This window comes from Haliotis rufescens, unplaced genomic scaffold (genome assembly GCF_023055435.1).
Source record: "Haliotis rufescens isolate VD_foot unplaced genomic scaffold, xgHalRufe1.0.p SCAF_6, whole genome shotgun sequence".
In the NCBI taxonomy this organism is placed as follows: domain Eukaryota; kingdom Metazoa; phylum Mollusca; class Gastropoda; order Lepetellida; family Haliotidae; genus Haliotis; species Haliotis rufescens.
In genome coordinates this window covers 19,165,036-19,179,739 of record NW_025964334.1, presented here as the reverse complement: position 1 = coordinate 19,179,739, position 14,704 = coordinate 19,165,036, and the positions used below count along the sequence as shown (strand labels likewise).

The window sequence follows — 14,704 nt, the reverse complement described above, 5'->3', positions numbered from 1 at the left end:
TTGAGCTGAGGAGATTTGGGGAGTCAAGTACTGAGAAATCTGCTAAAAAACAGTGCCAAAACACTTAATCCAATATGGAGGCCAAACGAAGCAATTTGGCTACATTGGATGTGTAGAGATTTTGTTTGGCTTCTGATTCTGGATCTGTTCAGGAATTTTGGAAGTCTTTGGAGCTTTCGTGGCGGAGTTATGAGCTGTTGAAATTGGGATTTTTAGAGTTGTTTTGAGTTATCTGCCCTTAGTCTTGGAGTCTAGAGTCTTGAGATTTTTGTGGTATCTGCTTCAGGACCTGAGCTATCTTTGTGGAAATTTTGAAGAGATTCTGAGCAGTAGTTTTGGAGGTAGGATTGGAACAAAAATCGGCGGAATAATAATAAATAATAATAATAATAATAAATATAGCTGCAAGCAGCGATGTCGGGCTCCCGCTGGTTAGGAATTGTGGAAGCGGATCCTGTTCTATTCATAGATGTACTTTTGTAAAATTGCACTTTGGTTATACAGAGTACTAAAAACCATTGAAACTGAGTTCTTAATAAAACTAATTGAATTACCATTAAGGCATTTTCTCCTGTTGTTATATAAAAGCATTCGGATATGCGGAAGGATATGTGCTATACTGTGTACGAGTATAAGATGATCTGGATTATCAATAGGATATTTCACCTGTCCGTTTTGACCAAGAAAAAAATTCCCATTTTGGCCCTGTACCTGTTAAGTATGGAAGATACCAGCATGCAGAGGTGTTGGTGACTTGTTATTGTAATATTCAGGAAATGGATCTTGTAATTTGACTCGTGCTCAGGGATGAGATGGCTTGGGACATTATCTAACAGTAACAACACATGTCGGTCACCTCTTGTCATGTCATTGTTGAAGCAATTCAACCAATCAGCTAAGAAAACCCCAAGCCTTCCAAGCGTTTGTGATCAAAGTTTAAAAGAAGATTAGCTGTAAACACAATGGAGATCAATGCACTTAAGTAGGTTGAGAACGGGACTGGTTTCTAATCCATAATGATATTGGTAAATAATACTCCTTAAAGTCGGCATTATATCTGGGATCTTCCAGAAAAAAAATGGAATTATCAATAATGAACAGGTTCAGATCATAAACGGGTAGTTTGATAGTGCGGAAATCCGTTCCAAGGAAAAACAAGGCATTTTATGTAAAAAAAACAACAACATGTTGTACAACGATTCTTTTAGACAGGGAGCAACAGGATGGATCTACCGTGCAAGTACGGGAAACTGTGCACTTTCCACTGGCAGAGAGTATTACAAACAGCGTGAAGAGAATCTATACAGAAACAGACTATAGAAATAGCTACCATCGAAACTGAGTGAACATATAAATGATCTGTTATTATTTGAATTTGTGGTAATACAATTATGACAAGTACGTGAAAAGATAGTAAATTAAGCGATTTTAAACTTTCAATCACAAACCTACCGTTAAACCCAGTTTGAGAGTAAATTAATTGGAGAGTTCAGCGATATTAAACTTTCAATCACAATCCTACAAACTGCGTACTTTCCACTGACAGAATGTATTACAAACAGCGTGAAGAGAATCTATACAGAAACAGACTATAGAAGTCGCTACTATTGAAACGAAGTGAACATATAAATGGTCTGTTATTACTTGAAATTGAGGTAATACAATTAAGACAAGTACCAGTAAATTAAACGGAGAGTTCAGCGATATTAAATCACAAACGTACAAAATGCGTGCTTTCTGCTAGCAGTGACTACTGAAAACAGCGTGAAGAAAATCCATAAAGAAACAGACTATAGAAATCGCTACCGTCGAAACATGAAGTGAACCTGTCTGTTGTATGACAAAATTATGACAAGTACGTTTAAAAGATAGTACATTAATCGGAGAGTTCAGCGATATCAAACTTTCAATCACAAACCTACCGTAAATCCCATAGTCTGAACAGCATTTATGAAGGAGGTAACACCTCGGGCGGGATGTAGGTCATGTTTTGACTGAAGCACCCCACGCGCGGCTCTCGGACGACCCCGCTATAGCTGTTTCGCCATGCCATTACTGTGCACGTGGATCACGTTCCAATATGCACCCGACCGACCGACCCAGCCGCATGGGACTGAGGCACGCTGACACGCTGTGAGGCCAATATTCATGTATGCGCAGTTCTTTGCTTGACAATGTGTATTGTGAATTCGCGGCAATCGATGCAGGTATGAGCTTAGACATAACAAAACATGCGATGTTGATATTTACTCCAAGTTTCTATACAGAACCGTTGAACGTACGAGCGCAAACGTAAATGTATTTCTATAGTCCGTTTCTACTTGCGTTGTCCATCAGCTGTTTTAACACTGTATCTCATTGACCCTGATAACTGATTTCTGTGGTCAATAGCCTAAAACTATACACAAAGCTCACGTACTACAGACTGTAGTTTGTTATATAAATAAACCTATACCGACAATAATGTAGCGTATAGCGCCAAGAGAACGGAATCGTATGCACGAGTATTGCTGTCGATTGAAGTGCAGTGAACGGGACTTATTTGTCATGTTACTGCTGCTTCTTTCAGTGTCTTTTACTTTAAAAAATGTTTGAAGAGTTCGTAAAATACTCATGTCACCCCCACTAAATGACATTTCCAGAACATGTGAAATAAGAGTTTGATGTATGTAGGATTTGTGATTTTTGACTGCATTTCAATATCGAATTGCACATGTAAATACTAAAGATTGCCTAGTCTGCCAGTTATAGAATGATCTGGTTAGGAGCAAGATGTTGAAAGATGTTGTTATACATACATTATGCATCATTTCTCTCCCCGTCGTCTTATTTCCTATGACGCTACAATTGGTCGTGGCAGCAGACATCCCCACTGAATATACATATACCAAATCTGGTCGAAATCGGACGAGTAGTTTCGGAGTTACGGGTATTTAGAGTTCAGCTACCGGTATTTAGAGTTGTGCTATTTGGCAAGTTTATGGACCTGGGCCAAAGAGTGCCATTTTCAAAAGGCTGTAGCTCCGTTGTCCATTGAGCTACAGATAAACGGTTTGGTGTTCTGGAATCGTCAGGACAAGGGCTATCAGGTCAACATATCACATACATATATTTTCTTTGAAGTTGTTAGTATGGTACTTGGAGCCAAAGTGTGGAGAGTTTGGAAGCTTTTGAGCTGGTAGTTTGAGCTGAGGAGATTTTGGGAGTCAAGTACTGAGATATCTGGTAAAAAACAGTGCCAAAACACTTAATCCAATATGGAGGCCAAACGAAGCAATTTCGCTACATTGGATGTGTAGAGATTTTGTTTGGCATCTGATTCCGGATCTGTTCAGGAATTTTGGATGTCTTTGGAGCTTTCGTGGCGGAGTTATGAGCTGTTGAAATTGCGATTTTTAAAGTTGTTTTGAGTTGTCTGCCCTTAGTCTTTGAGTCTAGAGTCTTGGGATTTTTGTGGTATCTGCTTCAGGATCTAAGGTATCTTTGTGGAAATTTTGAAGACATTCTGAGCAGTAGTTTTGGAGGTAGGATTGGAACAAAAAACGCCGGAATAATAATAATAATAATAATAATAAAGAATAATAATAATAATAAATCGAACAATTACAATAGGGCTCTTGCCTTGTAGGCAGGGAGCCCTAATAAGAAATCGTTATTTTTGCGATTTTGGCACTTTTGACCCCGGGATCGGGTAGCTGGACTAAAACCATTTAAAAAAATTCAAGGTCACCAAGGTCACGGGGTCAAGGTCATTTAGGTGGTCCGTAAAACGAAAATGTACTTTTTTTGGCGAGCTCTCACGCGACTGTTATTGCATGTATGGTGGAAGTGATTAGTAATTATGCATTATCCCGACCAGTTCTAGCATATGTATAGGTAAATTTTGATGATATGCATGTCCGCCGTCCGTCCGCGCGTCTGTCCACCAAAACTCTGTTTTGTCATTTTCTCACGAACTATCTAACTTACAAAGCTGAAACTTTGCAAACATCTTCCCATGGTCTGTATCTAATAGTGCTGTGAATATCACTGCATTCCGTTGTCAAGTTTGGTTTCCATGGCAACCTGACGAAGAAAATCTTAAATCCAAGATGGCGGCCAAACGGCTGGAAATATCGATTTTGACGGCTGGATCGAAAATGATCGGTATCTTATGACGGTGTCACATGCAAAATAGGGTAGCTATTGGAGCAATTTTGGCGGAGATATATGCTGTTTTGTGCCGTTTTTATCACTTTTGGCATTTTCACGGCCTTTAATCCAATATGGACGCCAAATGACGCAACTTTTGACAAACAGCTAAGAACATGAAATGTTCAGCGTCTCATGCTTGTGCATTGTGGTTATTTGTAGCACTTTCTATCAAGAACTTTAGCAGCTAGGTAGTTTGCAAAGTAAAAATATGAGAGGCTAGCAAAATCCAATATGGCCGCCACATCACGTGACTTTTGACATAAGAGCAAGAAGAGATCTTGTTCAGCAACCAAAGCAAGACTCAACAGAAGTTGTTCAAATGCCTTACCTCATAAGTTTCCAATGTCAGAGCTTGCTAAAGATGTCCTCTCAAAGGTTTGAAAATAACTTTGAGCCGGAAGTCGGAGTCAATATGGCGGCCATTGTAGACATATCTGAGGATTTTTTCTTTGAAGTTGTTAGTATGGTACTTGGAGCCAAAGTGTGGAGAGTTTGGAAGCTTTTGAGCTGGTAGTTTGAGCTGAGGAGATTTTGGGAGTCAAGTACTGAGATATCTGGTAAAAAACAGTGCCAAAACACTTAATCCAATATGGAGGCCAAACGAAGCAATTTCGCTACATTGGATGTGTAGAGATTTTGTTTGGCATCTGATTCCGGATCTGTTCAGGAATTTTGGATGTCTTTGGAGCTTTCGTGGCGGAGTTATGAGCTGTTGAAATTGCGATTTTTAAAGTTGTTTTGAGTTGTCTGCCCTTAGTCTTTGAGTCTAGAGTCTTGGGATTTTTGTGGTATCTGCTTCAGGATCTAAGGTATCTTTGTGGAAATTTTGAAGACATTCTGAGCAGTAGTTTTGGAGGTAGGATTGGAACAAAAAACGCCGGAATAATAATAATAATAATAATAATAAAGAATAATAATAATAATAAATCGAACAATTACAATAGGGCTCTTGCCTTGTAGGCAGGGAGCCCTAATAATAATAATAAATCGAACAATTACAATAGGGCTCTTGCCTTGTAGGCAGGAGCCCTAATAAATCGAACGATTACAATAGGTCTCTTGCCTTTCAGGCATAGAGCCCTAATAATAATAATGATATGGCATCAAGGTAAGGGAGACGCCCCGCATCTCCACAGCAGCCCAGGATTGCAACATCTGGGTCCTTCACTTTCGGAAGAAGACCCTGACTGCAACGTACACTGCGACACCAAGTCCTGCTTTACTTACCATATCTGCACGTCTCCGTAACCGTTGATGAGCTGGAATTTGAGCAAGAAGACCCCATATTGGTGTTAGTTTATCTCAATGTAATCGACTTCAGTGGCTACAGTGATGTCGGTTCCATTATCTGTGGCTTCCTGGACATTGCCGTAGTGTTTGGTTCAGTGATGAATCCCATTTCCTCCTTCAAGGGTGTGATTGGCAGATCCATGTGTTGTAGAGACGGAATAGGTGTTATAGTATATGTTGCATACAAGAAGTCAACAGATTCGTCGGAGGAAGTCTCATGATGTGATGTCTCTTATTAGCGAAGATTAGATTTTGTTTATGTCCAGGGTACTTGACATTTGTGCATTATCGGGACAAGATCTTGTATGCAGACAATGCCTGCAAGCACCAGGTGCTATTTTTCAGCATGTAAGTGCTTGTCCCCACATAACTGGCGTGCTTGAACTAGTTTCGGCACATGCTGTTACTTCTCCATTAATGTTTGATGAACTCTGTTTCACTTTGTATTAAATCTTCCAAACACACAGATGTCCCACGTATCACTTGGGGGAGTTTATATTTAGTTTTCAGGGTGCCTATCTTTGCATCTTCCCAAGGCAAGGGCGTTAACTGACTATAAAAGTCCAGTTTCCGACATGGCGAAATGGCTGGAGTTCCAGAGTTACATTCTGGCTGGACTATGCACAGTCCAATAAAAATCGCGTAACGAACTAGACAACCAGTTTGTAAACAACATGGATTTCAACGTGCAGATTTCGGTCGACTGCAGGATTTTGCAAAGCCGTCAGAGACCATCTATCTATCATATGGTCAAATGGGCGTCGACAGGTATTTTGCAAATGTTTTCAGGTTTTTGATCGTAGTGCTCAATTGATTTGATTTACATTGCTGGGTAAGACTCGTTTTATAACAACATAGATCTTGATTAGTGATCACATCGCCTTGACTGGGCGTGGCCATTTTGTTTGATTGGTCAGTAGGGGGGACATAGAAGTGACATAAGTCCTAATAGCCACTGGTGGCACTAAGATGGAAGCAGGACTTTTATAGTCTGTTAACGCCCTTGCCTCGGGAAGATGCTATCTTTGTCACGTTACTATTTTTACACATGATCTGCAATCTCTCAAAATCCTAGATCTGCCCTTGTCGTGTTTAACAACAAACACACAATTTGACATTCTTTCGTTCTCTAATGGCAGTATGTGTTTCCAGCAATATTCAGGCGCATGCAATCATGGTAGGGGACTTCAAGAGGCTTCACTATTACACTCCATATTGTAAACTTTTCGGTAATATTTCAGAATACCAGGGCGCTCTCAAAATTAGAAATAGGGGGCTCTTATTAGAATATTATTGTGTCAAAAAAAACAGAGTTGAAAGATAAATTCCGTGGTTTATGCTGACAGCCTGAAATGTTTATATACGAGAGATATATTTTTCCAGAATTTATTTGCCCATAATTTAGGGTTACAAATAACACACGAGTGCGTATTATACGCGCATAAATAAGTGTTGTGTACATTGATCAATCGGAAGGGGTGCTAATTGGGATACATGAGCCATTATATTAGCAAATATCGCTGTGGGCGCTTATTAGAGCGGGGCGCTTATTACGTCGAATACGGTAATTGATATTCTACTTCAGCTCAACATCCTATCATGTACATTCGTGGGCTCGTACCTGTGCGTGTTGTGTGTGGACGTGTTCCTCTGGAGCAGCCTCAAGTACATCATCCTCAACTCCGTGAACCACCAGACTCTCCCCGAATACCTCAACATCACCAACATCTTCCCCTTCGAAACCAATGGTAGGGGATCAGATGGTCATATTCAAGTGTTGTCAGGCTTTACAGCGTTTTCTTCAGACCCGTGAAGATTCCGGGGTAGAATAGGTCTTCAGCAGCCAGTGCTTGCCATAAAAGGTGACTATGCTTGTCGTAAAAGGCGACTAACGGGATCGGGTGGTCAGGCTCGCTGACTTTGTTGATGAATGTCATCGATCCCAATTGCGTGGATCCATGCTCATGATATTAATCACTGGATTGTCTGGTCCAGACTCGATTATTTACAGACCGCCTTCATATAGCTGGAATATTGCTGAGTGGGGCGTTAAACAACAAACCAAGCAAGCTTTTTCTTCAATAAATGAACCGGCCATAGTTACCTCCCTTTGATTATGACCCAATTTGTTCTGGATATGTGTACAAAGATCCTGAATCACTGTTGACAAGATTGGATCAAAGCATACCAGTTTCCCCAATTCCTTGATGTTCAAGTCGTCGTAAGAGTGAGTGAGTGAGTTGGGTTTTGAGACTGCTTTGAGCAATGCCCTCGTGGTAGGAAGAACATGATGAAGCCTGTTGTACAGCGGCCATCATTTATTTTTATGGAGTATTTAAATTTGAACCCTTCCTACTTTGGAAATTAGGGCAAAGCACATGTTCTCAACAGTTTCACTTTTACGTCAGGTGATAAATATCTTTTTTGGTATCGGAATTATGTTTTGTGCTTTCAACATTGGTGGTCGAAAAGATTTCATATGTATCATCTTGTCTCCATTCACGTGGCACATGAATGTTGCTATTTTCCCGTCTGAATGACTGGACAACCAGATATGTCATATCAAAGGGCTATAACTCTTATCTGTCTACTTCTCTTCAAACTTTGATGTAAACACTGTGCTGTGTATTTCATATTTTAGCAATGAAACTTATTTGATTGAAATTTCATGTTAACTTATATTTTATTTTCTATTTTTATGCCATTACATCAGAAAAGTCATTTAGTTATAATTTAATTTTCCTATTTTTCATGTCAGCAAATCCGCAAATCAACACAAAAAATTAATCGTCTTATTGTTTGTTAAAGTGTGCAATCTTGGTGACAAAATGTGCATTTTTTTGTCCTTAAGGCAAAAGCAAAATTGTTTTATTCTAACCGTTGACCTTGATGTTTTGTGTTTTATCATCTGAACCAAACGGTTAATTTTTAGGCCCACGCATTCGTAATGGTAGTCTTGGCATCTTCAAAATATCCCTCTAAGTCTTCATCAGATGTCTTCCATGTTTCCAGAGGTGATTCTGACTGTGCTGTGGGCGGGGCTCTTCATCGTGGGAACAGTCTTCCAGTTCTATCGAGAAAGGAAAAAGCCCCCTTTCCCACCTTGCCCAGCTCATGTGAAAAAAGCAAGACGACTGGAACGACCTCTGTCACATCAACCTGAGGATGAGCAACGACCCCTGTTGAAGGAAAGGTCATGGCCAGATTATAGTCAAGGTCAAGGTCAAGTCAACAACCAGCCCACTTGAGATTATTGTTATGTTTTATGTTTCGTGTACTGATTTCAGTATATTCAGCTTTTGTTTTTGCTGTCATATGTAGAGAAACATTGGATATCCATCTGACAGTGGTAATAACTGTTATGATAGCGTCAAGGCCACATTCTACTCCATGTCATTATTGAAGGGTCACACAGACAGTGTAGGACATAAAATGAATTGCCAGACTGCCATCAGGACCCACAGGCTTTAGAAGCTGCAGGCCCTGTCTAAACTCTTTAGGCCCTCATTTAAAAAACTGCAGCTTATTGCGACCACTAAATCAACACGTAAATTTAATACAGGCCCTGATGGCCTGTACAAATTGGAAACTACAGGCCCAACACAAGATCAGCTTCCCCGGGCCTACACGCAGGTGCTTGTTTCGAACACTACAAGCAGATAAAGGGTTAAAGTATCAGAGAACGTAGCATTTTCATCTTCCAAGAGTGCAGTTCATTTGCATCTGGGAGGAACCATTTTAGACCCACATCGACTGTTACTTGTCATGTATTGCACTGCATGGGCTAAACCACTGGTTGCGTTCAGGCGTTTGTTTTGGGTAGCTTTTTCCATCGTCTTCAATCTTGCACTTTCCCTTGTTTTTAATAGTCATCCATTTTTCAAGTTTCACAAAAGCATCCAATTACTGTGACATAGACATTAACAACATTTATGTCGTATGTCAGCATACTCAGACCTATTGATGCTTGTTGGCATGTGTTCATTTTTGACACCCTTCATACCTAGGTGTCCCTTATATAATGATGCGGGGCGGTCGGGTAGCCTAGCGGTAAAAGCGTTCGCTCGTCACGCCGAAGACCCGGGTTCGATTCCCGACATGGGTACAATGTGTGAAGCCCATTTCTGGTGTCCCCCGCCGTGATATTGCTGGAATATTGCTAAAAGCGGCGTAAAACCAAACTCACTCACTCACTCACTATATAATGATGCTGAGTATGTATATTGTACAGCTTTACCAGGTGATGGTGTCGGACATGAGATTCAGATACCAGTAGATACATTTCTTGCTAGCTAGGTTAATATGTGATGCACAGCTCAACGCAATGCAATGCAATGCAATGCACCATATGAATGGTAACTTGACAATAGGCCCAACCTTGTTGAATTACACTGAGCAAAAATCACATCCAAGCTCTATAGAGAGGATACGACAAATCGGAATTCATAAATATTATCTCGGTTCTCATTGAGGAGGAACTACTTGCAGAGATTCGTGAAAGTCCAGCGATTGCTTTCATAGTTGATGAAAGCACAGACCTATCTAGTGAAAAACATTTAATACTATATATCTGATATTTGAAAGATGGCGTCTTGTCTCTATCAAATTTGTGAAATTGTTACGTGTACATGCTGCTGATGCTCAGTATTCTCAGTATTTAGAGAATACAACACTCAGTCTTGTCAGATTCCATTGTTACGAAACTAGTGGATTTTCTATGGTATCTGACCTAGCGAAAGCAAAGACACCATTTTGTGCATAAGAGAACCTACATTTTTTAAATCACAAATCACAAAGATTTTAAAATTAATTGGGAAGCTGACCATTCAACTCTGAAACATGCATGAATGTTTGCAAAGGTATAGCATTCAAACAATGCTTACTGAAATATGACAGTAATTGGTAATTTTACAGCCTTTAATGTGATGGCATTGAAAAGTCTGTACACCACTTTGGAATGCGAAAACACCATCAAGTGGGATGTGAAGCTGTATGTATCCATGGCAACAGAATTGCCAAGTGAATTGGTTAGTAGAACACATAGATGATACGTCAAGTGAAGGTTTTAATTTTTTTTTTAACAATGTTGCACATACAATGAATATATTCATAGAAACCACATTTTTTTAGTTGAAAAAAATATTTTGCTTGAAAAATATTTTTATATACATTGAGAGTTCATCAGGGGTTTCTTGCATTGAGTCCTATATTTTTAACTATGTTTTTTGTGACACAGCGCTTTTGTGTTACAGTTGATATAAAAACAGCTTAATTACAGAATGTTTGCATGATCTGTATCTGTTGGCTGGTAGTAGTTGTAGATGTTCTGCCCATTGGCGCCCTACCGTTTGTTAAAACCATCTAGAGTTATCTCCCTTACAGATGTAAATGATTAATGGCAAACACCGGTACACTAATCCACCAGCAACAAGGACGGAAATTCCGCAGAGCCCCCTGGGCCGGTGTTTGCCATTTGTCAACAAGGCTTTATTGATTCTAAAAAATAATGCCAGTATTTCTTTCATGGGATTGGTCAGTTTTTTACCAAGTATCTGCTGTATTTCTGTTTCCGTAACTGTGTTAATGCCGCATCACCGTCATGATCTTGTACTTAAATACTGATGGCATTATGTTTTTGATATGATGGGCCCTGTGAAGATTCGGGTTAGAATTGGTCTTCAGCAACCCATGCTTGTCTTATCTTGGTGAAGATCCGGGTGAGACTTGATCTTCAGCAACCCATGCTTGTCTTATCTTGGTGAAGATCCGGGTGAGACTTGATCTTCAGCAACCCATGCTTATCTTATCCTGGAGATGATCCAGGTGAGACTTGATCTTCAGCAACCCATGCTTGTCTTATCTTGGTGAAGATCCGGGTGAGACTTGATCTTCAGCAACCCATGCTTGTCTTATCTTGGTGAAGATCCGGGTGAGACTTGATCTTCAGCAACCCATGCTTGTTGTGAGAGGCGACTAACGGAATCGGGTTGTCAGGCTCACTGACTTGGTTGATGCATGTCATCGTATCCCAGTTGCACAGTGAGGCACTGGATTGTCTGGTCCAAAATAGATTATTCACAGACCGCCTTCATATCGCTGGAATATTGCTAAATGTGGCGTTTAACAACAAATCAATCATGATATGAATGAGCTAATGCTTATGAGCAATGAGTCATCATAATATGTTGACATGCTACTTTGTTTTTTAAATGCCGCTCTCTGCAATATTCCAGCCATATGAAGGGGGCCTTAAAAAATAGATACCGTGTTCGACGTAATAAGCGCCCTGGGCGCTCTCAAAATTAGAAATATGGGGCTCTTATTAGAATATTATTTTGGTGGAAAAAAAAATTGAAAGATAAATTTCGTGGTTTATGCTGACAGCCTGAAATGTTTATTTACGACGGATACATTTTTCCAGAATTTAATTCCCCATAATTAACGGTGCATATAACTATGATAACACGCTAGTGCGTATTATACACGAATAGATAAGTCTTGTGTACATTGATCAATCGGAATGGGTGCTAATTGGGATTGTTCACTAGCCAATATATTAGCAAATATCGCCGTGGGCGCTTATTAGAGCGGGGCGCTTATTACGTCGAATACGGTAATTGATATTATGAACGACCACACCATTGGGGCATGTGACATGCTATCAAGTCACCGAGTCTGACCACCTGTTCCATTGGGTTGCCTCGTACAAGAACCTAGTAGGCAACAAATGTATGGAAAATTATTTTTGCCAAATCTTTCTAAGAAAGTTTCACAATGATTGACTTATTTACACCACATCTAACAAGTGCCTGACCTTTTAGTTTTGTTTGTTTTTTGTTTAACTATTAACTTTGCATTCAACAATATTCCACCTGTATCATCACTGCAGACATCCTATATATCTCCATGGCTAGCATTTCGGTAAACGTGCACTAACCCCTGGATGCATTGCCGTGGTTCTTGCAATCACAAAATACCTGTCCTTGATTTCCATTTGCCAATTTGATTGGCTACGCTACTAGGTCTAACGTACCAATCAGAATATGAGTTACAAACCAGGCGCAATGTTGGGTTGGCCAGTCTCGTTGATTATGATTGAGTTATGAAATTCAACATTGAAAAACTGACTGTCACGCAAAGAAAGCCCGCAAAAATGTTTGGATGGAAAGGATGTCTTAAAGTCCATTAAAACTAGTGGTTGCTTTGGTTTCTCAATAATAAAGGTTATCTCCCTTACCCTTTCCCTTAGGTTGACATTTGATTGGTCGGCAAAATGGTAATGAAAATTAGGAGGGGGTGGGTGGGTAGGGTGGGTATTTGTGACCCATTTCCGAAAAACTGCCCCTGGAGATAATGAGGATGCACTGCAGGACGATGGCTTGTAAATAATCATGTCTGTTAGTCTGGATCAGACAAGCCAGTGATTGATATTATTCGCACTTATATAATACTATAGTCAGACACTTGAGTTCATGCCTTACAAATCAGCTGACTCAGATTTTCACAAAAGTGAAACAAGTGTTGCAATGTTCACCAAGTCTGTTAAATAATTTCGTTAATGAAAAAAAGTTTTTGATAGATCCAGGAGTAGATTTGAAGTAATGCTCTTTATTTCATCTGACTGATAATTATTTTTTTAAATTATTTGAAAAACATTCTTTTGAAATGTTATGTTTATTCTTATTTCGAGCACAGATGTCCCTGTTGTGTTGGAAGAAATCTTTGGAACAGATGATTGAAAAAAGATAGGACAGTCCTACTGTATATCTGTCAGATTTTCTGTACACTTATAAACATTCCTGAAATCCTGATAAGGTTTATCCGGTGCTGGAGATGAAGTGAGAATAGTAAGACACTGAAAACAAGCTAAAGACAACCCACAATTTGAAGGATGTGTCAGAGACCACATAACATGGTATCTGGCTGTGTGTTTCAATACTCACCAGCCATTAGATATGAAACTATAGTGTGTTGTTTGACTTCTTTTGAGTATTATATTTGTACTTAATATGCTGACTCATTCAGTTTTGTTTTCTGTACATAGATAATTTATTTTATGAATGCATGACTTTATAAAAAAACAAAAAAACAAATCAAATTTCAAATATACTTGCATATTTTCTTCAACATTGTCATATTGCCGGAATAGGCGGATCCAGCCAGAGGTTTGGGAGGGAGGGGGGAGTCAAGGTGGACCAGGTCCTCCTTTTGAAAAGTAGTTAAATTATCTGAGAGGAGACTTTGATATTTTGGTCACTTCCCTTTAATAATGCTGGATCCGCCCTTGATTTTACAAGTGAATGCATGGCTTTGGCAAGATAAATGTAAATAAAAGATTATGTTTTATGTCGTCAACGTATATCCTCATCTTGTTTGTTTGTTTAAGATCTCAATGTCAGCTGCATGTCTGGACTAGACGTCAAATTCCAGTGATTGATATGAGCAACGATCTATGTGATTACACCCAATCAACCAGGTCACCATCCTTGAGTGAGTGAGTGAGTGAGTGAGTTGGGTTTAACGCCGCTTTTAACAGTATTACAGTTATATTACGGCGTGTCCGCTTAATGTGGGAGGAAAGCCTGAAGTGCGAAGATGCGAGTCTCAGACTTTTACCACTTCGGTGAAACCCACGAGCACGGGTATGGTGCTGACAAACCTAGAAACATAATCGGGGCGAACCGGGATTTTAACCCACAATCATAGGTTTCTGGCGTGCCCAAGGGACGCAACTCTGCACAGCGAATAGCGGCTCCTTAGACGACTGGGCCACCGTGCCCCCTCGCCATCCTTGACCGATTATTTAGGTTGCCTCATGGTACAAGCAGATCTACTGGGGTCTTATTGTAACCCAGAATCCCCAGGGGTACATGCAATGACTGAATGTTAAAATATTCAGGCCAAATAAGGATCCATAATTTGGAAAAGGGGGTGCACATATTACGCAAGTAACAAGTGACTTGGCTGACCATATAGGTAACATGTAAGATGTCTGCAAAAAGGAGGAGTGCCAACAGACATTAGGCAATCCAGTGATCGATATTGTGAACAACGATCAAGGCTTTTAGGGTAAGTTAATGGTGTAAATATTGAGTCTGGCAAACTAGAGGTGACAGCAAAAGCTGTGATCCAGTCCATCTGAATACAATGACCAACAATCACAAGGCATTGTGAGGTGTGGTGAAATTGGGTTTAATGCCACGTGCCAAGATTATTGCAC

At 39.9% G+C, this 14,704-nt stretch overlaps 1 protein-coding gene across 1 annotated transcript in view; it reads left to right on the top strand.

Annotated features, from left to right (window-relative positions):
* LOC124122949 (transmembrane 7 superfamily member 3-like) overlaps window positions 1–11,440 on the top strand; it is a 38,700-nt gene extending 27,260 nt beyond the window's left edge. Inside the window, exons 9-10 of the mRNA XM_046486154.2 lie at window positions 7,070–7,232; window positions 8,497–11,440. Coding sequence (XP_046342110.2) covers window positions 7,070–7,232; window positions 8,497–8,732 — 399 coding nt within the window. The 3' untranslated portion in view covers window positions 8,733–11,440. The remainder of the gene's footprint in view (window positions 1–7,069; window positions 7,233–8,496) is intronic.
* Window positions 11,441–14,704: the final 3,264 nt, after the last annotated feature.